This window comes from Centrocercus urophasianus, unplaced genomic scaffold (assembly GCF_019232065.1).
Source record: "Centrocercus urophasianus isolate 14NV4802_14NV808 unplaced genomic scaffold, USGS_Curo_1.0 seq_19, whole genome shotgun sequence".
Taxonomy (NCBI): Eukaryota; Metazoa; Chordata; class Aves; order Galliformes; family Phasianidae; genus Centrocercus; species Centrocercus urophasianus.
Genome location: NW_024884744.1, coordinates 5,280,961 through 5,307,769, shown reverse-complemented (window position 1 = coordinate 5,307,769; position 26,809 = coordinate 5,280,961). Strand labels below are relative to the sequence as shown.

The 26,809-nt window shown below is 38.5% G+C and overlaps 1 protein-coding gene and 1 long non-coding RNA gene across 13 annotated transcripts in view; one reads left to right on the top strand and one right to left on the bottom strand.

Annotated features, from left to right (window-relative positions):
- The window catches only part of NAALADL2 (N-acetylated alpha-linked acidic dipeptidase like 2), a 387,619-nt gene that overhangs the window by 290,125 nt on the left and 70,685 nt on the right, over positions 1-26,809 (bottom strand). For 6 of the 11 annotated variants that reach the window (XM_042820506.1, XM_042820505.1, XM_042820504.1 and 3 more), the window contains one exon: positions 18,974-19,059. The exons of 1 other annotated variant lie outside the window; for it this stretch is intronic. Coding sequence is in view for 2 of the 10 variants with exons in the window: in XM_042820503.1 (XP_042676437.1) it covers positions 5,538-5,580 (43 nt within the window). In the remaining 8 variants the exon portion in view is untranslated. Of the gene's footprint in view, positions 1-5,537; positions 5,696-18,973; positions 19,060-26,809 lie in introns of those variants that run through there. 4 more of the 11 variants (XR_006169131.1, XR_006169130.1, XM_042820503.1 and 1 more) reach the window with 2 other exon arrangements.
- Positions 5,414-20,182, top strand: LOC122161244. 2 transcript variants are annotated; one of them, XR_006169133.1, is made up of 3 exons: positions 5,414-5,681; positions 9,424-9,551; positions 17,647-20,182. It is a non-coding gene; the product is annotated as an uncharacterized LOC122161244 (long non-coding RNA). The 2 variants fall into 2 exon arrangements; XR_006169132.1 differs by lacking the exon at positions 17,647-20,182 and adding an exon at positions 7,315-7,432 and having other exon boundaries at positions 9,424-10,393.

Below are 26,809 nucleotides of genomic sequence, written 5' to 3'. Positions count from 1 at the left end.
GTCTGCAGATTTAGCCCAGTTATCCAATTGCCAGTTACACATTTGCCAGAATTCACTACATAATGCACAGGAGAGCATACTTGCGTGGCTATTGTGCCAATGCTCCTCTATGCAGCATAGGCTTCCTAAGCAACTCATGTTTTGCCTGTTGGCTTGGCTCTGACTTTCATAACAAACATACAGGAAAAGCTACCTAGCAACAACAAAAGAAAAAACAACACACACAAAATTACTGAGAAGTAGAAATCGTATAATAAAGTAGACTTTACAAGGAGAATTTCATCATTAGTTAACCATAGTATACTATGTAACAACGCTACATTGCATTCAGGCAAACTCCAAATATCTAATTCCTTATTACGAATATCATAATTATGAAGTCATAAATAGACAAAAAACAATAAAACCCTTAGAAATCTAAGTACCTTGATCACAACTATATTTCAATAAAGAAAAATAATCTTGTCTGTCTTTAGGAAGCATATTTCAACAATTAACAGCAAGTTGGAAACGTTTGGTACTTAAGGATACAACCTTGAGATTGCACCACCTCTTCTGTGGTGGAGATCAGTGAATGTATTGTTTTTTAAGCAAAGACAAAAAGACTTCTACACCACCACCTTTTCCAGCAGAACTCTGGTGTCCTATCCCTATGTAAAGGTACCAAACTTTCACCCATTTCCAGAAAACCTGAAGTACTAGGAGAAGGAAATGGACCTTGTTAGGACCTGCTACAAATGCAAAGCTCTTTTTCAATTACAAACTTGTGTCACCATTGCTTACACAAGCTTACACAAATCCTGTTTCCTTCTGTCTGAAGAAGCTGAAACTACACTGATATCCCCTCTGCATCAATCTTAGTTCTTTTCTCCAATAAGTGCCATTCAATTCAGACAAAAGAAGCATGGGAACAGCAAAAATAAATACAATTACCCCACCTCTGTTCACCTCCTAAGAGACATATTCTGATCAACAATTTACTGGGGAAAAGACCACTCTCCTCTGGGTCCCCTGAGACGCAAACAAATCCCGATAGGACCTACAGCTGACTAGAGATTATTTACCTGCTAGCAGAATTTCAAAGTTGAAAGCAGCTCAAACATAGAAGTGAAGTTTTTGGACACTTTGCAAACATCATCCATTTGCTGTACATTTTCAATTTCAGTACTATTTATTACAGCAAGATGTTGCTATCTTGTTTCATTTCCGGGCATACAGATTAGGAAGCAGTCATCTGCAACACACCTCTAAAAACTGGAGAGGAATATAACAACCAAATAAGAATAACACGGAGCAGACTGGGAGCTGGAAGCCTTTGGTTTGATACTCAGTTCCGCAGTAGATTCTCACCATTGGTAGAGATTCACAATTATCATGCTTCAATTTAAGTAGTCAATTTAAGTAGTTTTCTCAGTTTTAATATGCTTGTGTTACATAGGATATTTTTTCTAGAACTGCAATTTCACACCCTGCTTTACAAACGCAAACCAGAAAATCGACATGAAAAAAACAGCATTCCTGTGATAAGAGTTAAAAGCATTTTGAAAAAAAAAAAAAAAAAAAAAAAAAAAAAACCAGAATGATTAAAGCTGAAGTCAAATGAGTGCTCTGTGCTGATCCTGCTGATGATGACTCTACAGGACTATCAGAATCTCGTATTTTTCACAGCACCAGGACAGTGATCAGTACATACTTCTCTAGCTCTCCACACTCCCTACTCTGAAATGAAAGTCAAAAATCTACAGGAGGCAGCAATAAAATGAATTATTTTAAATTATCCATTGTTCCCATACCTTGTTGGTGAATAGAGTCAAACTAAGTAAGAAACGCTGTCACAGAAAACTTCACTATTATCATCCTAAAAGAGCCAAGGGAAGACCCAGCGATGTTCTGCTAATAATTGTCTAGACAGCTAACAGGCACTGAACTCAGGGGACTGAGGTCCTCAGAATCAAATGCAAAGCAGAAGTGTGATTATTTATTTTTTAAACAATGGACCTTCACATCTATCATCTGATGCTGCACAACTCCATTTAAAAACTGCAACTGATTACAGCATTCATTAGCATTATCCAAAGTCCCACTCAAGCGCACTTGAAGAATGAGGCTGTTCCTTGAAATAGCCTAGCAAGTAGAGCTAGTGGCCAGAAAGTTCTTCTGATAAGAGAAGCTTGAGACTGAGAAGAAACACTTCTCAAATTCACTTTGAGACATTCCCTTTCTAATTCCTGCTGCTCCATGCAAGCATGCCGTGCTCTTTATGTATGCCCTTGATGTGCTCCTATTGCCTTTCTCAGCAAAAAGTACTAGTTGCTTCTTTTAGACTTGGTCTGTAAAAGTTTCATGAGACTACATACATATTGATCTAAAATAAAACAATCAATATCAGAACACAAGAACAAACCCCGAGGAACCCCTGCTTCAGAGCTGATCCTCAGTCCAGATTAATCACAAAAGGAAACCAGACTTGCTGGAAGTTTAATACAATAACATACTCAACCACATGTTTGTATTAAGGATTTATAAAATACTAATGATGATTCTTAAAATAGACATGTTAATAAGCAGTGCATAACGGAGCACTGAAAAAATAAGGATGGTACAATAATAATGCTCATTTGACTTCTCCCAGCCTAGCATACTCCCAGTGCCTCTCAAGATCTGAATCATTAAGCTGCCCCAGCCTCAAATTGTTAGTTCAGCTTCATGGGGAAGCCAAGTGTATACTGCATACACTTAGCAGGTGAGTAAACCTAATACGACCATCCAGCAACACAATAGAGTGTGAAATTAATTACAACTCATGTATGACATCACATTAACGTCTACAGATGTAGCACCTTGTGGGGCTGGTATGGTCAGAGTCTCCTGTAAACAGAACTTCATTCACAGAAAACTGAAAACAACAACTAGTAGGAAGGGACAGATCTTGATTCAAATAAAAATAATAAAAAGCCCACACAGAAATACCCTGTACACTGTCAGCTGCAGTGCATTTTTAAAGGGCTTGCAGGGAGCTCAGTGGAACAGGAATTGATTCCTGGCCAGCAGTCAAAGGCCAATTGTTCTGGGCTCACTTTGATCTCGCCAACTGGCACACCCACGCTGCAAGTTCCATGGAGATGAAGGGCTGGAGTATTTACAGAGGTAGTAAAATGATTACAATGGAAACAAACCAGGCGCTAAGTCACTCTTGTAACTTACTACACTTGGTGTAAAACAAGAACACTGTGATGGTGGAGTGACCTTCTATTTACTGAGTGACCAGATGGCAAGAATTACTGACTTACGTAAGCCCCAAGCCTTCCTCACCATCTGATGCCCGTTGGGTGAAATCAAACAAACGCCCCGGCGTAGCCCTTAGTGCACAAACCTAATCATCACAAGACCATTACGTTGTGCCTTAAAAGAAAACACTGCAGGGAAAGACAAGGAGTGAACAGGACTGAAATGCTTGGATCCTTAAAAAAATCTTTTGTTTCGCTTTTTCCACCACAGAATGGAAACACGTGAGCATAGCGCAGTGAGGTGGTTTGTGCACCTGCTGACCAGGCTGCATCACTTTTGCTAATGAATAAGTGAAGCCAGCCTCCAGGGCTGTCAATCTGGCACCTTTAGTAATTCATACGAGCCCAAAGTTCCACAAAAATAAATAACATGAAAGGAAAGCAAGCCGTCTCACTAGCAGTGCTTTTGACACGTATCTTGAGTAATGTTAATTTTTCCACTTTTTTTTCTAATAAAAAACACGAGCAAAATCACCAATTATTTTGAAGTCACTAAAAACAAACACATGCAGAAGTAACAGTACATCACCTTGATGGCAACCTAAAAAACACAACAACAAAAAACCCTTACACTGGGGTGTATGTACAGAGAACATTTCTATTCACAAAAACAAGTTGCTGAGCAGCCATGATCCTCATTCCACCCACTAATGCAAATCATTTCATTTGACTAAGCTCACTTACACTAATGAAGAAAAGGGACAAATCAAGTTGGGATCACAGTCACGGCTCTCAAAAGACATGTATAAAATACAAAAGGCCTGATTTGCTTATGTAAGTTTAGCTAATATAATTTTATTTGCAGCAGTGAAACAGCTTCTCACTTGCAACAAAAAAAAAAAAAATCAAGATCAGAATTAGGCTGAAAATATTTCTGAAGAGTGTACCACTGAACCCCAAGTTGGATCCTGAATGAAAAAAGAAAAACTGTAAGTTCTCAATACCACAGCACAGAAATAGTATTTATATCTGTGCACTACTGAATGTCGCTGCTTTTTCCAGAATTAAAATCTGAATGCACACTGAACTCACTTCAACTTACTTCAGTGCATGTTAAAACGGGAGAAAACTAAAAAGGGATTTCCACTCTCAAAAGCTCTGAATGCAGGAAGCCTGCTCTGGCATTAACAGAGTTATTCCCATGTAACGTAGGTCATAGACACATATTTGAATCCCAGCAGAATATGCTTGCATATGTATGAGGAATAACTTGGAGGGGAAAAGCAGTAACACAGTTTCTCTACGACTAGCAAGTCACTTGGAAAACCATTTGCAAATTTTAAAATAGCTTGAGGATTCTTACAGAACTCAAAATAGTTCCAAAGCTTCAGTTGTTGCTGGTATGCAAAATATGAGAAAGAGCTGAGAAAGGGATTGGTAAATTAAGAAAAAGAAAAACACAGGTTGAGTGTCAGGGGGAAAAAAAACACTGCATGTTAAGAAGATAAAATAATGGAATAATTCCTCAGGAAGATAATATTTCCTGTGACATTAAAACCATCTCTTGGAAGAAAAAAGGACTACAGGGGAAACATTGTTTTTCATAGCAGAACCTTGACACTGATGTCGCAAAAGTAGGACTAAGTAAGATTCATGAGCTGTTGTGTACAGGCTTCTATTGAAAATTTAAAGTGTCTAGGACAGCGCTCTATTCTTATGAGTGCTTACCAGGACTATTTAGCATGGATGTTTTGTGCTACCTTAGCACAGCCCACAGAGGAAGAAAGAAAACAACTCAGAATAAGCCAACAGTGAAAAAGGGAAACAATGTCCTCACTCCTTGCAGATCTGCCAAGCCGTGCTCAGGTGCAACAGGCACTCAGTTTGTGCAAAACAGTGTGAAACACTTCCGATCCTCAAAATACTTGCAGCAAATTTAGCTGTGTCATGAAAAAGCAACCTCAACACCCACAGCTCACCTTGAGTTTAAAGCAGCCTTTGCTGACAACAGAGCACCAACATTCACACGATCTTATCGCACCTTTTCTTGCTCTTTTAACTTAGCACAGTGTTTGTGTTTTTACTGTACTTGTTGTGCTTTGTTTTCAGAAACCACTGCACTGCAGAAACAAGGGATGCGGGCTTTCTTCTTTTTCCACAGATACACACATGTGCAAAAACCAAGTCCACTCGTGTGGACGTGCAGCACACACTGCAACAGCTGAAAGTGAAACAAGCTTCTACACGCGGTGACTAACAATGCACCAAACTTCTTACCAGCTAAGTATTTCAAAGCTTGCATGCTCTTACCTTGTTGGGAAGCATTCGGCAAACTTGATTCATTCTCCTCCATTTCTAACAGGGATAACCTCCACTGCAAGGAGCAAAGCTGTTCTACCACGTTGGCTGAGTCGCTGCGCAAGTTTTGACCTCCTGACTTTCAACTATAGCACGGTAACTGTATACCTGACTTTTTGTGAATAATTAGCATCCTGCTTCCTGAGTTACCTGGGCTTGCCTGACCTGTTTCTCTATAAACTGACATCATATCCTTTGATCTCTTTTGATTAACATGTGCTTTAGGCAACACTGCTTTGTCTTATTTTGGACTCTCCCGCTTGTTTGTCCCCCACCCTTTACTTTCACTTCTACACAGGAAGTTATCTGAACAACATTTATCTTTCACAGCAGGTGTTTTAGTCAAAATGCCAAAGCCTGCAGAAATTTTGCAACTGAATTTAAAGATTCTCTCAATTTGCATTTTATAAGAAAGCTAGGAGTAGACAACCACGAGGCCCATCTCCGCAGGATGGGAATTTGCAGACACAGTTCTTCACCATGCAGGAACACAACTGCAGCAGATTCAGCTCCCACTGGCAAAAGCTTAGCCACAAACTCCAAAACTAAAATACAAACCCACCCTTCCCCTGTCTTTCACAAGGATTACCTGCAAGGAAGATGCTTTATTTGAACACTGTAATTTTCAGATTTTTTTTTTTTTTTTGACTGTGTAATAGAAAGGGATTATAAACACAAGGAAAGGTGATTTTGTTTCTCTTCCCAAACTGCTCCAGAACAAGGACAAAATTTTAAGATAATCTTATCCTGACTTCAAGTTGAGTTCCAAGAAAATATTTGCTCTTTCCTACTTCAGAAGTCAAAGAACAGGTTTCTGGTACTTAGGCGATCAATTTGCTGAACAAGTACACCTGGTCTACACCTATGAAGTCAGTTTTATTTTAGCATTCACATTTATGACTGCCAGCAACAGAAATTAAAGAAGCCACTGCACTGCTTGGAAGGAACAATGACTAATTAAAAGAACTAAGTAGCTCCCACAGAGTTAACCTCTGTCTGGATTACACTCAGAATGGTGTAATCAGTCACTTCAGAACTTCGTTTAATTAGAGCTGGTTTTTTTTGCTGTTAGTTTGGTGGGGTTTTTTTTGTTTTGTTTTGTTTTGCTTGTTTGTTTTTGGTTAAGTACCAAAAGAATTACTTATTAGTATAGAAAAGAGAAAAATACTGAAGACCTGTTAGCTTAAGATTTATCTGGACTAGGTAATGTAGAATTTCTAAAGGAAATACACTAATTAAAACACAGCCATTATTCAGGAAAGAGAATTTCTTTACAGACAGTAACACCCTTCAAGCTTATCATCAAATAGACAGAAGTAACAAAATATTTATGTCTTCTAGTGATTCACTGTCAACTGTGTGGCAGCTTTCTGTGCATATAACTAAGTAACTTCCTCATTTACATGCTCAACTAACTCTTAGCCATACTTCAGCATCTGAATTTGCCTACAAAGGTAAGTCACACATCCCAAGTCTGAACCATTGAGCAGTGAATTCCAGAACTTCTCACCTGATTCACAAAAGAGGTTGCATGTTTTATTCTTGCCCAGTTATCAAATTAGATCACTTCAGCTTCTCTCTACAGTCAGAAACGGTTCTTTACAGACAGAGCCAGACTACATTTGAAAGGTGTTGATGGGCCTCCCATTTCTGGTGGTGCAGCAAAGCCTTTTTTAGTCCTAACTCCCTGTCCTTCCCCCCCCCCCAACCCTTATACATTTCTTGCCAGTGAATTGAAGCTGCTGTTGACCAATTGTGAGCCTGCACAGGAGATGAGAACCCAGAAGACACCTGGGGAATTCTGCTGACTGGACAGAGAACACACAGCAACTTTCAGTTTCAATGCTGTAAATCATTTTGAATTCATTTTCTAAGTTTCCACTTGAAAATATGAGTGAAATATTCAACTGTAACATGCAGGTTTTTCTCAGCTCCAAATCTTCTAGTTAAGGGCAGAAAACAAGTTTGGTTATTTTTATGTTCAAGTACATAAATAAATCATTTGTTAGCTTAGTGATTACTTCAAGAGTGACACTAAAGTGGCCCTTCCTGAAAGTACAGCTAAAGGAACAAGCAAGAAGTGAATATTGAGATTTTAATGAAGTATCCAACTACAACCACCTAGCTGCTTTCCAGTCAGGTACCTAATTCAAAAGGAAAATCTGTGACCTTCTTGAAGCCCAAAGCTGACGAGATGCACCTAAGGACAGAAGGAGCAAAATATTTGGACAAGAATTTATTTATTTTAATTCAACTTTCAAGTAAGGTCACTATTGCAAAAGCACCATTGAATATTAGTTTGATTTGGGAACCAATACCTGGGCCATACGTATCCCTTTCTGGGAACCATGGCGGAGGCAGTACAGAAACTCTTTCTTGACCAAACTCAGGGAAGTTAATGGTCTAGTGTGTAGTTTTGACTACACAAAAACACAGACACTCTATACTTAAAAGACATAACTAGAAAACTACTTAGAAGCTCTACAGTGCAAAGCAACATCTATTTTGTTAAGTAGCTGGCAGGACAGAGACATGTAAAACACTTCTGCTCTCTCCAAATGCAGACTGGCAACCTCTTGAAAGACAAAAATTTTTACATATCCTACGTTATTGAAACTTCTGAACAGGGAAAATCATAACGATGTGTTTTAATCTTCAATACTATATTCTGGTATGTCCTTCCCCTGTATAAAGAGAGTTACCAATTTCAGTGTTGACAGAAGCTTGAGTTACCAAAAAATATCTTAGCTATAGAACATCACCACCCTCCTTAAGGAACAAGATTCTGATCTTAGGCTTTTAGCACCTGCAGGAATATTCCGTAGTTCAAGTTGTACCATTTTAATCACATCATCTTCAACTCTAGTATTTTTTCAAGAGGCAAGTAATAGTGCTGAAAATATTTCTTCCTTCGAAAGGAATCCTACAAGTGGGAATAGTGTAAAGAGGTCTAAAAACCCAAGATTCTTCATAACCCCCTTCAAACAGTGACTAAGGGTTAGAAATGGTCAGGGTAGTTTTATGCTCTCCAAAAGCCTTCATTGTGCTCAATTGTGTGAAATAATTTAAGCAGAGTGCTTTCCAAAGGAAGAATCATTAATCCATTCACTGTTCTAGAACTGACTCAAACATGACAATATAGGGGGTCACTATCCCATTCAAAGAAGAAGATAGAATATTTTTCTGTATATTTACTGACTGCAATATTTCTTGATCCCAATAAGTCAATTTGACAATGCAGTGAACAGAAATGTAATTTAATGATGTTAATATGATCAGACCTACAAGAGAAAAAGCCTTGAATTTGCACTGCATGTAGAACTGCATCATACTGAAAACGTCACTTGTGAATACAAGCATCATTTCAGTGTTATTAGAAACTGAATTCTCTCCATCAACAGCAATAAGGCTGGGCAAAATATCTGACTAGTGAGAAAATACAAGACAGACTTACTCTGCCATGGATAAGATTTTTATCCCCCATTTCTTTGGCTTAACTGTGGTGAGCTGCTTGGTTGTTATTTCTTTGTTTCCCAATTCCAGTTTTGGTAAACAGTTTTTCACCAGTTATGAAGTTATATACCACTATTTCCTCATAAAGATGCAAACATCGCCACTTTGGAGTTTAATGGGAAATAAAGTCAATTTGTTCTCCTTTATTTCTAAGCGCTAATTACAGCTCATTAGAGCTCTTTGTTACAAGATTACTTGCCATCAGAGAAGTATCATTGCTGAAACAACTGTTTTTACTGTGAAAAGACTCAGTTCTAACAAGCCTTCCACTAAGAAAGTTTCTTTAGTCCTAAAGTGTTTTTGCATTATTATTATTTTCCCTCAGAAAAGAAGATCACTCAAACCTGCATCATATTAACGTATGAAGGGCACAAGAAAACTAAGAATGAAGTCTTCCATATTCATCAAGAACATTCTACGCCTTGCCACTTAGTTGGAGAACTGCTTCTCAGAGTAAGGATCTCATTTTTAACACACATCCAGAAAAATGACTGACCCTTAGTTCAAGCTTAGTGAGGAAACCACAACTTCTAATAATGATCACTCAATATCCTGATTTGTAAAGCTGAAACAAGAACATCGACAGCTTTCCAAAACAAAAGTATTTTCTTCCCTACACAGAAAATGACTGCTTTGTCAGTGCGTAGTTTCTGAAGCTCTAGTTTTCAATCGGTTCCCACAAAAAAAGTACTAGAGGTCAAAAATAAAAAAAAAGAAATAAGCAATGCTTTCCTGCTTAACTTCTATTGCTTTGAGTCTGCCTATTTAATGAAAATAAAATAAATCTGTAGAAAATAATCAGCAACTCAAGCTGGCTTCAGCTACTGAGAGATGAGGGCACAAAAGCCAGAACTATACACACACAGTACAAGATGAGTTTGTAGAAGGTAGAAAAAGGAAAATTTACCTTCTCCCTTTCCCTTCTAATTTGATCTCTTTGCTGTTAAACAAAATAAAATCATGCAGACATACAAAAGTCTGACGCATGGGAGACACTTTCAAACTTGGCCACCGCAAGTGATACTGTCGCGGAGTATAAGATCTAGTAGAAATGGTGACAAATTTCACTGCCCTTCAATCAACTTGATTATTGAAAAAAAGCAAAGGACTTAAAGGAGCGCTTCTTAAATAAGTTGCTCATTTCTCTGTGAAAGTAATTACTCCCACCCTTACTTTTGATGAATCTTGTGAATAATTGAAAGGAAAGGATAAAATGAGTGAGTAAAGCGAGCAGCTTAAAAAGAGAAAAGAATGAGGGAAAGAAAAGCGTTTTCGTAATATTAGTTGGCAAGAGAGCTAATACTGTAAGTGCTAGCTAATCCTGAACTCTAGCTTGTGCAACTACTAGATAAATCTTACTGCTCTAAAATCAAATTACCAAGTTTACAAATTTGATACAGGGAATCAAAATGGTCAGATTGGGTATTGTGAGTTTGTTGGGGTTTTTTTTTTTGTGGTTTTAAGTCAATATTTTAGTCTTTCTCTACCATTTTCGAGAAAGCATAGCTTCCAAACACTAAAAAAAAAAAAAAACAAAAAACAAAACAAAAAAAAACCACCAAGAACAGGGTGACCTTAGTTCATCTTAATAAAATCTCAACTCAGCCCTAGATACACCTAGCATAGTTAGGAACAATTGAGGTTTAACCAGGTCAGCTTGAGCTTCAGTCACATTGGCAAGCTATGTGAAATAGTGATCAAATACAGAGAAGGATTTTCAAGCCAATGAAGATTTGGACAAGAAGCATCTTCTAGCCCAGCAAATATAGAACAGACAGAACAAATCTCAAATTTGAATACTCAATCACTAAAGATTTCTCCAGCGGAAGAGCAGTAAAATGCGTGTGTGCACGCCTTCTGAAGAAACAACACTAAGCTAACAGAGTGCCTCAGTTTCTGGGATTGTCACATAACTGCAAAGCAGCCATTTTGAGAACTGTAGGGAGTTGCTGCCTGTACCTCCCATTGGTTGCTGCAAGCACTTCCTTCTGGGAGGTTCAGCTTTCCCACATCATCAACCAACCTAACACGTGCTTCTGATACGTGCACACAGCCCGATAAATGCGGGGCCATACTGACAAAGACTTGCCACCAACATGATAGTTCTGTGCCCACATCTTGCTCTTACAGTCAGCAGATGTGATGCTCCCTGTGCCAGCTGCAGCATTCCAAAGCTGCACTAAGCCCATTGAATTCACTGACCCCATAGTTTCACCAGCAGAAGGCTCAGCTGTCTGCTGCTTTAAAGATGTTGATCAGGCTACAAAGGAGCACAGAACATGAGGACAAGACAGGTTTTTTTGGTGCTGAGAAGGTGTTAGGGGTGCTCAGCCTCTCTGACCCAGCAGCACTGTGCAGTATATGCACAGCCCAAATTCAGCACACTCTTAATTTACCATCTCCTTTTACATTACATCTGCTTATAGCCCTCTGCAGATAAAGCACATCTCATTAGTCCATGCAAAGTACATCTCATTAGTTTTTAGCAACTATTCTGCAAAATGTGATGGGTGACACAGCACTTGGACTGCACAAATTCCAGCTCAAACACTGGCCTTCTTGGTCAGCAAGACAGATGCACCACATCTGAACTGGTCTTCTGATTAAATAAATTCTTCATTTTGCCCCCCAATTAGTTAGTTCAATTACTAACAAGTAACTCCCCATAGAAAGCATTTCTAGTGTGGAATAATATTCCAAATTGGTACTTGCATCTTAAAATTATCTATGCAGTACTCCCAGAAATAAGAGCAGCTATATTTTTCCAGAGAGAATATAGCCAGCAAAATCTTATTCTTTCTCCCTAAATGGCAAAAAAAAGAAAAAAAAAAAAGATAAATTATTTTTAGATTAGCATTGTTTCTCCCTTTCTTCCCAAAACTGCAATAAAGTTTTATTTTTCCCAATTCTACTTGCAGTGATGTACTTCTGGAAAACACAGCTGTTGGCTTTGTATTTACTAGTATGCAGTTATTGCATTACTTAATATATTTTCACATAGATTTTTTTCTTTTTAATACAGAAGCAACATAGGAAATGAGATTAAAATATATTACTCGTACCCATTTTCCCTGCTTACACACCATGCACTTGTTTCATATGCTTTAATCAATAATTTGTCTCAGTATCAGACAGGGCATTATGTAAAGGAAATAAAACAGCACAGAAGCCAAAAAGAAAGATGAGAAGTTAACTGCATGTACATAACCAAGAAAAGGAATTGGAATTGTGATTTTGAACAAGCTCAGGACATGTGCACGCACACACACATTAACTCCTGCCTGCTCTGGACTGATATTTCATGACTTACATTCGATTCCCAAAAGAAGAAACAAGAAAAATGACAAAAGTTACTATGGTGTGAGGCAGTAGAAGAAAACTGAAGCAAATTCCTTGAAAAAAATGTTTAGAGTGTCAAAGCCAGTTGATTTAAAGCATCATTCTAAAACCCAACTTACATATAAGGCTTTTCTTTCCCAGCAGTGCTGCAATTTCTTAAGAAGTCAGCAGGCATTCCAATAGAATTCTGGAAGCCTTCAGTATATTCACATACTCTCACATTCTTTAGACTGAGAAACAATTATTTACAATTTAGAATGAATTTAGTTGCACGTAGAAGAACATGTTCAGTAACATTATAGAAGTGGAACAGATTTATTTCTTTCCCCTCCAGCGGCAAGCAGTGACTGCAACACAGAGAGTGAAGAGCAACCATAGGCACATATATATATCTAATTAATTTACTGCTCCTTAATTGCTTTCTTCATTCACGTTCAATATATTAAGACCTCCAAACCTATTATAGGGGGAGAAATATTCAGCAATTACGTCTCTCAGATGTAAACACAGATTCCTAAATTTTACAAGGACCATTTTCCTTTGTTCATACAGTAGGCTAAGCCACAGTTTCAGACACATGGCTCTAAAGTTCGCAGGGCCCTATGCAATTCCTTGAATCATGCCAGTGATGTTGAATTTACTACAGTTGTATCAGCAGACACTTGAAGGTGAAAACAACAGGAAGAAAATATCTTGTCAACAGACCAAAGCTGTTCTTAATAATACAAGTTGTCACAATATACTGTCTAGAACAAACCTTCCTTCATCATAAGCCATGAAACACTTCTCAATACCCTGAAGCAAGTTCAGGATTTCTAATGTACATACAGATCATTAAAAAAATAAATAGTAAGACAGAATCTACAGTTTGCAATGGGAAGAATGGAGGAGAAAGATTATTTTGTTCATGACAACTGCCTTAAGGCTCCAGCTACACACACTGAAACATTTCACCTGAATTCCTGCATCTCTACTTGGCAATAACTCTACAGTTGGCTGCTGCTGAGTCTGTTCACAAGAAGGCAATAAGAGAGATTGGGCTGTGCAGAAAAGAGTTAGATGGAAACATTGATTTTTGTGTAGATTATTCAAAGTTTGATAATTACAAAGTAGCTAGTAAACAGAACGGATTTCTTCAAAGCTATCTGGAAACACTTCCACACGCACACAGTGTATTTTGACAGCTGGTTGTCAGGTTTCACAGCGCGCCAAGTGCTGCAAGAAGCTTTCAGCTTTAACAGCTATTAACAAATAACTGATCTCAATATTAAAATAAAATAAAAAAGGAAGCAAGCATTTCCCAAATTGCAGTTGTTCATACTGCCAAAAAGATATTTTATATCTTTTGAGAGTTCCCACCACAATACAATTGTAGATGCTTATATATTAACCTCATTTTTACCTGGTGGAATAAACAGAGAAACAAAATGGTTGGGCAGTTCCCAGGCTCGGCAGTTCAAAAGAAGAACCTGTTTCCTGCAGCTTTGATCTAATCATTAGGGAGCAAAGTTATTGTGAAGAGCTGAAAGAGCTACAAAAATAACACCTCTGGCAACATCAGAACGACACACACTAAGATCGGGCAACTTTTTCAGCAAGCTAGTTGCAACTTCTTCCTTCAACAAAAACCTCCATATAGAAGCGTTCATGTGGAGCTACTTTTCCATGAAGGCCTCCTAAAACCATGCTAAGAAATCACCAAACCAAAATGTCACGTCTCTCATGGAGCACTGTCTGCACAGTTGTTCTGTGACAGAACAGCAGATCGACAGCTCATACTGACACCTATATTCAAAATCCATTTGATTTGTTGTAAAAAAAAAAAAACAAAAAAACAAAAAAAAACAGCTTGTACATGGTTGAGACTGTCAAACTCCTCATACACAGTTTGTTCACAGCCTGGTATCGCACCACTGGAGGAGATGAAACATAGTGGACACATCACTTCATGATAGTGTTTTTAGCCACAAAAAAGGCAATCTCTTGAAGATCCCAATTGTAATACAAGCCCTAGCTCATCTCCTTTGAGCTTTCAGCACATTGAGGGTCTTTTCCAGAGGGCTCTCAGACTAAGGAAGCATAACTTTACCTGGAATTAGATCTAAGAGCTTGCAATTTTCAGTAAACCTTTTACTAAATGTGGCTCTCATCTTGAAAGCCAATAACTATAACAGGACTGAATCACAATGTATTTTATTCTTTCAACCAAAATGGTTGATTTGCTTCCATTCACGTGTGTTTATTTTTAAAAGAAAAAGCGACAAAGCATGCAGTGTATGAAATTAACACAGCCACGAGGGCTCTTAAGAGTTAAGCATCCAAAAATGCTTAAGTCACTGTTCATAAGCTTGGCAGAACAGCCCACTGTCAGCTCCTATGTAGTAACAAGGAACCTCAAGCCCACCCACTCCATGCTGCCACACAGCCACTACAGGTTCCATATGTTTTTGCATTAGCCATCAGCAACCATCAGGCCTACTTTCTTTCCTCTCCAACACACAAAGAGGGAAAGGGAGGGCTGGGTGGGGAAAGTATTAAACAAGATGACTTACTGTCTGATCAAAAGAAACATTGAGTTTTAATAACTGATATGTTTAGCCAGTTTCAGACAATTCATGTAATTGCTTTGTAGTAAAACATATGGCATGATTACAAGGTACAGTTCTTTTAGTAAGAGGGCTCTGTTAAAGTTGACATTCATAGAAATCTTCTGAAATGCCTATTATTAGACAGCGATGATCTCACGCTGACAGCACTGAAGTGCCCTTTGAATTTGCAATAAATAAGTATCAGATGACAGCTTTTTAACTCCAAAAGAATGGCATTCAACATGAGGAAACACTATTCTAAATCTTGCTGAAATAAATAAATAGCAGTTGATCTCAGAAGCAGAAGTGTGTTACCTCTATTGTATTCCACGGAAGCCACGCAATATTTCAAGCCCTGATCCATTGCCCTTTATATTGATATAAACAAGCTCAATCTCCAAAGCAGCAGTGTCCCTGCCTATCCCCAAGCCACAGACTAACTTCTACGTGCAGGACTAACAGGCAAGTTATGTAGTTGCAGACTGAGTTAGGCAATGCAAACCAAAATGACAACAGTTCCTCTCCTTAGCTCTAGCTTATTTTCAGCCACAAAAGCTCCCACTCAACTCCTCATATTGCAGCTCAAACACCTGTGGTGGCACAGGGGAAGGGAACAACCATGGCTGAGGACATGGGGGTGGGGGAGGAATCCGGGCTCTTCCAAATGCTCTTACTTGCATCACCTTACTGTTACCACGTAACAATCCTTTACACATTCTGAGTATTTCAAAATCTTGTTATCTTGCTTGTTTTTGAGAGACTCAAGTTTAGTAGGACTCTTCAGGCGATGAAAACCATCAAAATGGTGAAAACCTGACAAGCTTAAGGCAAAGTACTACAAGCTATCATGAAGTGCAAACTCACTAGTCCGTAACAGGGAAATGGGAGACTCCCAGTACAATGCTGCACACAGATCCATCTTGAACATACAACTAAGGAACTGCATTTTTTTTTTAATCATTAAGGCCAATATGTGAACGTTTTCCAGGTATGCCAACTGTCCACAGAGAGGTGGTTGATTAGAGGTGATAGGGCAAGGACTGTGAACAAAACCTTCCTCTGAAAGGAAACTGGAAAACTCCTTAAAAAGGAAAGGTTTAGGAAGCTTGATCAGATTCATTTAAGCTGAAGTTGGTGTATAAATTAACTGCCCATTTAAGCCAGGATCAGAAATGTGTTACTAGAAGGATGTACAGATTTAGAAAAAAAGGCTATTTTCAATGCTTCAAGATGAATTTATACAAAGTCAAAATAAAAGCTGGGCAAATTTTTCTAGCAGTGTAATCTGTCGGGCAGTGTTCCATGAATGAGAGTTTTCCCATCAATAGAATCTTCAGGATCAGAGGTTCTTTCTTTAAGTATAGCTACTGAACACAGAGGTAATTATTCCAAGTAAGTCTTACTTGCCTCCAGACAGGACAGCCACATCAGTCTCTCCAGCTTTGAATTATTCCCATGTCTGTACACAGCAACTGCCAGAGGAGAGAAGTCATAGAACAATACATCTCCCTCTGACATGAAGAACCAATAAGAGAAGGTACAGTGCTATTACACAGGACTACTACTCCCCAACACTCATTTAATAAGGTTTGTAGGTATTTTGTTGCACGCTTCATGAATACAGATATCAAAATAAATGGAATTCAGCAAAGCCAATCTAACAAACAGAAACAAATCTGGTATCAATAACAACAAAAGAAAGCAAAAAAAAAAAAAAAAAAAAGCCAAACCTAGATGAAGGAAACATCTCTACACTGTGGAAGGAAATATCCTGACTATTGCTGTTTGCTGCTTAGTACCAGCACAAAAACAGATCACAATTCAAATGACAGAATTCTAAGGTTTGTTTGATAGAGCCAAATAGATGAAGAGAAAGCATAAGAATCTGATAGAGTTCTTGCATGATCCAGACGTGTCAGGGGACAGTCCAATCTTTGGGAATAGCAGCAGCCTCTCCACAAGCCTAATCCTCAGTCTGCTGTGCCAAGGCGACTAACACACACAGACAAAATATTTGAAATACAGGGGGAAAATGGCTACATCACAGCTACCTCTAGGAACCACCAATTTTGTTTTTCACTTACTGTGCCTTAAGTTGTGTCAGCATACAAGTTCTAGGGTCACTTAATTTCATCATGACAAGTTCTTTTGTCTTTATAATTTATTAAAGCTTCAGTTCATTAACACTGTACCAGTACTGTGACAGTAACCTAGAGAAGTTCATTATTTGCTAAGAATGATACATACTGGCTAACCACAAATCTTGGATTATTTTGGTGTTTCCCATGCATCCCACATCCTAAGTATTAACACACACCCAGCTGGAGCCGTACACCTACTACAGGGGTTCAAATCACAAAATTATGATTAGGAAATACAAGTAGCTTCACTGACATTAATGAAAGCTTTCAATTTCTCTAAGTTCCTTCGTAAAGAATTAGAATTCTCAGGCTAAAGGAGATACAGTCAAGCCCATTACACAGCTATATCATTAGGCAGAACAAAACTATTATTTAGCTAAAGGTTGCTGCTGTACCCTCCGACCAGCTGAGCACGCTCACCAAAGGTCTATCTCTTCATTTGCAAGTATTGCTGAGTTTTACTTTGACCTCCTTTCACAGGCAAATTTATCAAGACCAACCTGGTTCTAGAAGTACCTCAATGCTTAATCACAGAACACCCCAAGTGGGAAGGGACCCACAAGGATCATCAGTCAAACCTGACTCCTGGATCTACACAGGACAAAACACAAATTAAGCCCTTTGTGTGAAAACATTGTCCAGGCACACCTTGAACTCCAGCAGCTTGGAGACTCCACACAAGAGCTGGGCCTTCAAACCACAAAACTGTGAGCATTTCTTGACCTTGAGTTGTGTGGGGTTTTTTTGTTTTGTTTTTAGTTTGTTTTAGTGCTACCTGGAAGTTAGTCTTATGACATGCCTTAGTAACATAACCCCTAATATTCAGATATGAAGAGAGGGTATTGTTATAACTGCATCTGATAGTACCAGCTAAGTCTGGAAAGATATACACTTGTAATTAAGACTTTTCTGAGAACAGTAATCTTACCAAACCCTTAACTCACAGACAGAGCAAGATGAGTTTCACAAAACCGAAAATTTTGGATGATTTCAAAGAACGAGCACAAAACAACCAAATGAAATATGGCAACGATATTAGAGCATGCAGAGGAGATTAAGAATACTTGGCTTCAATATGAAGTAATTAAGGGTCTAGAAAGATAATATAAATAACTGTATTTACTACAATTATTCCATAAACTAAACAAGTGTGACATGTTGTACCATGGCACACAGTAAGTTGAACAGTTCTGCAGAAGAAAGGCTAGAAGCACACAGTATGAGGGGATACATTTCCAAAGCACGTGCATATATGATGAAAGCTGCAGACCACTGAGAATCAGCCACTGATTTGGCTCTTAATTTCTTGCAGATATTTAATTACCCTTTCACCAGTTTCACTCCCGTGCTCTCCATATCAGAGTGTGGTATAATGAAAGCAAAATTAGGAGGAACAGAAATGCAAATTCCCGATCTATCATTTTTTTTTGCAACTGACCTCATAAAATGCAGAAGTGAGAGTTGCAACCTGGTTTTCAATTATTTATACCTTGCTGCCTTTCTAATTTCACATTTTCCATTCAATTTTAGCGATTTCTCCTTCATATGCATATTCAGTTTTTAGACAAAACCAACAGTTGCCAAGGCACGATGTTAGACACAAGCATTCATGCCACCGACTGCCTTTGTGTTTACTCCTGCAGCACGGTCCAAACTCGTGTTTGCACTCTATTCTGAGCAAACACTTAGTTTTGCAACTTCTTAAAATTCTTTTGAGCACATAAAATGCTCAAATCTCCTTCAAACAGAACAATTATGATAAGAAAAAAGTTTTAGAATAGGTGTTTGATAGATGATTTTCATTCACCTTAAAGCCAAGACAGGATTAGTTGAGTAGAAACATTTTCACGAAGGCATGTTTTCCATCTGGCCTCAAAGACTCCATGATATTCTCTGCAAAAGAACACATCATACTTCATAATATTGAAATAGAAATCCTACTATTTACAACAGTGTAACTTCTAAATACAGATAGAAGATGCATTTTCCTGACCATGCAGAAGCAAAGTAGAATTTATTTTTAAACATGCAGCTACTTTACAGGTATTTCATTCACTTAAAGAAATGAAGTAAGAACCTACTGCCTGAAGTGTGAATAACCCAATCCAGCAAGGTCCGAGCCAAAAGTAACAGGTTTGCGTGCAGGCAGCTTGTGGTTGGTTCTGTGCTATTACACAACACTGGACAGTTGACTATCCTGTGCCCTGCTTATCCATCAATAACATAGCAGTATTCTTACTACAATGAAGCCTATTATCTTGATTATTTCCTTTTTTCAACTATTTCCCATCAGCAATCCATTATTCATATAAATCCATACAAAGTCCTCTCCTCCTTTCAACAAAATACATGCGAGTCAATGTATTCCTTCTCTGAGCAAAACAGGATAGCTCAGTACATATTTAAATAGTTTCTGTGTATATCACAGTCATTCAGTACTAATCATAGCTAACCATAAAGATTGTACAGATAACTCCATTAATAACTCTGTCGCCACAGTATAGAAAATATAGAACAAGCAAGAATCAATAGCAACTCAAGTTGTGCCGGTGTAATTTCCCACAAACACAATCATATTACAGCAATGAAGTGGTAATAATGGGGAAAAAAAAAAAAAAAACATACAGAGAAACAATAACAACAACAACTACTCCCACGCGCTGCAGCTCTTTCCAAGACCTCCTGTTGACATTCCCAATGCAGAACCCACAGTGCTCCTCCAGCGCTCCCCTTTGCTTTACAGGACTGCAGCCAGCATTAACCAAGACAAATACACTGAACTCACAGCAGCATGGTTTACCTCTACCAAACACCACACTTCCACCTAAGTTTTACTCAGTAAATCTAATGCTGCAGCAGGTACGTCAAAACAGATCTCTTTGAGCACACAAGAAAACAGGGAAGAGAAGGAACAGGCTTTTCCATATTTTCCTATGCATGTTTTCAGAAATCTGACCAAATTCTCTTTTAGCCAATAAGGAAAATAGAAGCTGTAAAACAAAGTTTTAAAAAGACATAATTGAAACTTATATCTGTTTTTTTTTTTAAAAAAACCCACACAGTTGATAATACTTGATCTACTCAGCATTCAATTGCTATAAAATTTGAGAAAAGAACAGAAACATAGCTCCTTCATGATTATAGATTAGAAATTTGTTACAGAAAGTTCAAATAATTTTTGTGAGGTAGGGCTGAGAAGTCACCTGGACCAACACATCACTTAAAGTAGGAACAACATCAACATCAACACCAGCAGGATCCTCAGAGCCTCATAAACTCAAAAAATTGGCAATGAACTTCAGCAAAGCAAAAAAAAAAAAGCAGAATGACCTTAGAGTGAATGATTTCCAAAATAGGAGCATTTCCTTGACAGCTGTAAGTACAATATCGCACTAGTCTTCCTCAAAACACCATCTTCAAGCTGTAACTGCCATGTAAGTAGGTGGGCAAGATAAAAAGCCCACGTTCACTGTTCTTTCCCTGGACCACCTACAGAGTTATCTGCTCACAGATCTCAGATAAAAGCTTCATATTAAAACATTTTATCTGTCTTACTGTTTTACTGCTCATAAGATGAGCTATGAGATTAAACCCAACATTCTACTCAGTTCTGGAGATGCAACATTCCATCCAATTCATAAGACTTCAGGGTTTGGACATCAGTAGTAGATATTGAATATATGAGGGAAGCATTTCAAAACGCCATTAACACTAGTAGGGCTAACATATATGTATCAAGGGGAAAATAGCCACTAAGTTATGATACTATTCAGTCATGATCCACAGCCATAGAAAGAAGCTGATGGTTCAGTTCTTGGCAATTCTACAAGGCTCTGCTAGATCTGCACACTTAGAGGAGTCTTTCAGTTCTAAGTATCTACCAGGAAGAAAAATGCTAAATTTAAAACAAACAAACAAAAAAAAAAAACAAAATAATCAATCTCAAAAACTGTTTTACTATTGTGAGGAATAAGTGCTGTGGCAAATTCAGCAGATAGAGGATACTCATTTGCTTTTACTGCTAAAAAACAGAGAAAATAAAAACTCATCCCAGAAAGGGTTAACAGGTTGGAATTTCATCCACTCTTCCACATTTAGACATTCACAACATCATTAAAACATGCAGAACATTAACTTGTCTGTCACTATGAATAATTATTTCAGGACTTCACCCCATCTCCATCTTCTAGATATGCAGTTAAAAAAAGAAATAATATATTTTGCCCATTTATAAAGTAACCATGAGATTTAGGATCAGGGAACTTAAAAGGTCAAGTTTAAACTTTCCCCATCATCAACGTAGGACATTTTATTACTGGACCTCATTTTGTGCGGGAATTAATATATCCATAACCACTTCAGTTTATTTTTGTCAATGCCATCTGTATCTAACCTTCAAGCAGTTAGCAGAAGTACAGATGAGGATACCTCAGTAACTTAGCCAGGTGAGTACACCAACTCAAGGAAAAGATTCCTATTCACAGCGGAAAAGAAATTAAACTCTCCTCAATTGACAAAGTTTATGTTCAAGGAGATCAGTATTTTTGCTGGAAGAGAACGTGGCAAATGAAAGCAGAAATCTCCTTTGACTTAAAAACATACTTCCTGTGTTTCACATGGACTCGGCCACCAGTGCGTAGAGGTGAGAAGCAGAGAGAGGAATACAACAGCTAACAGATTAGGTGTTGTCACTTATGACCCATCATCACACTTTCTCTGATTATGAAAATGAATTTTTCCAAGCAGTACATTTTATGCTTGACAGAATACAGATCAGTTTACACATTTAAAACTGGTGCACTCCAGTTTTACAAGAGCTCAGGTCTTCTGAGACCATCATTTATTGTATGGCTTGACACAAGTCAAGAGGAACATTCAATCAGACAAAGCCACCAACACTTTTGGGCAATGAAATGGGTGAAGTTACAAACTCCTTAACAATCACATCCACAAGCCTGAATTTAACACTTTCTCTTTGACTATACAAGCTGGCTCAGAAAGGTCATTAGACTATTATGCCCTCATGTAGAACAGCACTATACACATGCAAAGTTTCTATAGCAACACTTTAATTCACTCTTTAAGCAAAACACCAATTAGCTTTTTATTACAGCCAATTAAAACAATCTGCACACTAATTAACAGCCTCTCTACTCAGAATTTAAGCTTATGCGAAAGAAATTGCAGTGAATTTTTTTTGTGACAATACCTTACATCCTATTCTTCCTTCTATACAGAACGGTAAATTATTCTTGATAAGGGCTACATACTTATTTTCAATCTAAAAAGTTTGGACCCATAAGCATAGCATACCCTGGCATGCCTTACATCATGATAGAGCCTGAAGATTGCAGGTTTCTGAAAGGCTACAGAAATCTAATCAATGGACATGGGCATACAAGGCCCAGGACAGCACGCAGGAGGCAGATAGCAGAACAGTTCTCTTTGGAGTATTTGGCTATGTTGGACCAAGGCAAAGAGATGACAACTTCAAAGTCAATTTCAGTAGGCAGCAGAAATGTTTGCAATCACTTTTGAATAGTTACTGGCAATTTTTTCCTCCCTACCATTTTCTACACAGCTGAGGACAACTTATTTGTATGATACTTCAGGTAGCATACATAAAGATACATTACTCAGAATTCCATCAGTGAGCACAATGTAACACGTTACACAGAGTACCAGGAGATACAATCAGCAACAAAAGCAGAAGTGTCCTTTCTCGAACAGAACCTCTGCTGTTAGAATCTACCTAACAAATTAATACATCAGGAATAAAAGTAGCACATGGCTACTCTGACAAGCATGGCATGCCTTAGTTGAGACTTACTGGTACCTGAGGTATGCTAGCTCTTACGGGTGATCTAGAGAAACAACTCCTATTCTCATCATCTTGCTCTTACACCACTTGATATTGCACTATAGAACCTTAAAGCATCTGAAAAGTTATTTGAGGGCACAATAGCTGTAACCAAAATCATATCCCTTGACAGGCTGACAAAAAAGGAGATTCTAGCATGGTCTTTGAATCCTACTACTGCAGAGAAGAAAGAGCATTCCCACACACGGAAGAGACAACTACAGAGGCCACTGCAGCACAAGGCCACCTCCTGAAAAGTCAATAGGGTCTAGAGTACATCAGCGGGCTATGCAGTAGGTCTGGTACAAGTGAGGTAAGGGATTAAGGTTAAGCAATACAGCAACAGGCTTTTATTCTTGGAAAAGAATAAAGTCCAACCTCATGAGAGGTTAACTCCAAAAAATACAGCTCCCCAGACCTCCAGAAAATGCCAGCGCATTGGAGCTCTGAGCCCTGAAGTGCAACATTCCCTGCTACCAGATGTACAGCCTTGCCTCCTGCAGAGACCCTGCGAGTCCAAAACAAGCATGTTTGTGTCACACACAGCATAATTACTAAACAAAACTAACACCAGTGCAGTGCAAAGGCTCTGAGTATTCTCTTCTGGTAAATCCCTGCTACCAGCACCTCACCAAGATGGGTGCTCACACTCATCTTCAATAGAAGAATTTCCTTTTCCTGTCTGAAGGGAAGTGTCATTCACAGCCCTGCACAAGATCTGGTGGTCAAAGTAACATAGTAGTGAACGCTTGAGAGCACCAGAACAAACAAGTGGGTATTTTTCCTCCTTGTTCATTTTGTTAAGCTTCCTGTATTGCCATTTCAAGCTATTTAATATTTCAGCAAGCAAGGCCACCCTGACAGGTAAGCATTACACACAGCGTACTTCAGGTGAGAGCAAAGTTCAGAGGCAGCTGGTAATGGAAGAGCTGTGTAGGCAGATGCAATCCACCTGCAGCAGTTTGGACTACCTTCACCTGCTCCCTGCAACATCTGTATTCCGAGCATCAGAAGGGCTCCAGCCAGCTGCAGCACTTTCTCACATGCCTCATCACTAGATACTTCTTTCTTACCTCCTCTGATCCGCCCTTCTGCAGTCAGAGTGCCCTTAACACTCATGCTCATTCAGTCAGGCAGATGCTGTGTGATGTGAAAGCACTGAACAGAGTACAACATCATCTAGGATTTCTGGTAGCCTTACCTCTGTTAAAAAACCATCTTCAATGGTCTCAAATATGAGCCCAATGTGCATCTATCCCTACCTTTGTAAAGCTGACAGCTCAGAAATCAGCACAAGGTAGAGGTTTCTGCTCATTATTATGTGGAACGCAAAAAGTGTTTTCACTAAAAGAGCGAATTGCTTTGTAGGAAAGAAATACGAAAAACACTCAAACTCCAAAAGATTTTCTCCTTCACTTCTCCCTCTTTTTTTTTTTTTTTTTTTTTAAATAGTGTTTTGCCAAAGGGCTTATTGCAATTAAATTGACTTTGTCTAAGTATAAAAGCTTAAAATATCCAGTTATGTCCAAGAAGTAATGGGACGGCTCTGTTGCACACCTGAATTACTCACCCACTGTAATGACCTAATGTAGAACTGAAAGTAGATTAGAACAACAGCCTACATGTTGTTTTGTGCATGGATTTTCAACAGTTATGAAACATTCTTATTGAATCTTTTGATTTACTTTTCTGATTTTGAAACAAAACACAGAAGCCTGACTGCAGTAAATTTTGATAACTATTATGGATTTCTCCCACTCTCTCAATGAAGAGGAAGATTATACAAAAACCCTCCATCCATATATTTTTCTTCAATTTCTGCACACTTCTCTGTAGGTAGTAATATGCCTTGATATCCCTGACTGATGAAAAGAAAAATTTAAAGAAAAACACAAATTTTCCCACAAAGTTATTCAACCTCTGAGGAGCTGGTGTTCTCAATCCAAGTCTGAATGTACAACTTGAAAAGAGAGATGAGTGCTAAAGATGACTAAAAAGTGAAGAAAAATTCTTATGAACCAGTACATTTCAATGAACTGAACCTGCCGAGCCCAAGCACAAGGAAGTTCAGTTGTTGTTACAGTATTTGAAGTAATTACATAGTTATCCTCATGATGCTATTTCTGAACTCAGTGTTTTAAATCTTCATAAAAGATGCGTAGTGATATCTCCAAATTGCAATCAGATCAAATAAACACTGAAGGGTTCTCCTTCCTTCACACTGTCATTATTTCATTTACTAGAATGCTGAAAGTTAGGGCCAGATTCCCTATTTCTAATGGAACTTCAGTCCTGGAACCACAGTTCCCACACCCTTAAGTCAGCAAATGACAAACTCCAAGCAAATATCCCAGGCAAATACAACAAGAGAAAATTACAACCTCCGTCAAGTTCTCAGAGCATAGCATGTCTGAGAAATTATTGCAGCCTTTTAATTTTCATGGAGGTTTTCCCAAGCTAATGCATTTTTTCAGCATGCACACACAAAAGAGCAACAGATCATCAGTCCTATTACTGCAAACACCCAGCTCATACCTGCAGCTGATCATCTCAACCTGCCTATTGAATCATTTCAAAGTTAAGTTCAAAGATCAACAGATTTAGTATTAACAATTAATAACACCACTCCCAGCCCACCCATCCCCATTTTTTCTATCTAAAGCTTCCAGGAAACCTGTAGTCAGAGAACTACTTACACCACAGGCAGAGCAGCATATCAAGTGTGCAAGCAAAATAAATGTGCCAACTCAAGTCATGAAATTCAAGCCTCTGCAGCCCGTGCAGTTTGGTGAACATAACTATGCTCACTGCTACCAATGCAGCTGGGAGCCAATGTGCATCTCCAGTGCTACCACCAGAATGCACTGCATGTCCAGCCCTCAAAGAGCTCCAAGAAGGAAGAGCCACCAGAAGGGATTCCGTGGTGAGAGACAGTGATCCCGGAATGCCACAGTGCTTTGTCTGTGAAATTAAGGCACTGACAGTTTGCTTTTAAACATTCAAATAATAATTTGTGTAAACTACCACTTAAAATTAAAGGACAAAGGCAGCTGCTCTGAATTGAAAGCCAAAAACTGGTTTTAGTTACAAAAAGGTTCTAGTATTAAGCAGCAGAACGCCAGAGCTTTCAGGAGGGTGGGAAGAGCTGTTATCCACCTTTCCTGCTCCTAATGGGATTCCCTGGGGTCTCTTTTATATCCATTTCAAAAGGTCAGCCACTGTCTCCAAGCGCTTCTTGCCCATGTTAAAGCCACAATTTTGTCTTTGATACTGAGATAAAAGATGTATTTGCTGGTTTAGACCCCCCAGACCGAGAAAAGGCCCACTTCAGCATTTCAAAGCGGCAAGCGCAGCAACAGGGATGGGGTGGGCAACATGCAATGACCAAGGCAAGGTCAATCTGAAGGAGATCAAAATAACTTGTAATGATTTACCTAGAGATACATTTCCCTTCCAGCCTGCTCCAAAATGCACTGAAGTTTGAAGAGCTTCTGCTGATTTTAAGTTTTGGAATATGCATTTTATGTCCTCAGAAATAACATTAAGTACTATCAGTTTATCAGGTTTATGGGCACATGTACCATATTTTATCTTTAAGCCTCTGTCCATGAAGAAGAAAGGTTCATATATTGAATATCTTCAGACACAAGAAATAAAGCAAATAAGAGGAAAGGCGGATTTTTCAGCAACAAAAATAAAAGCTTTGATCTCAAACTGGTTTATATTTTTGTATTTTTATACCTGCTTTTTCCATTAGCAAATGAAGTTAGATTTTTATTCATA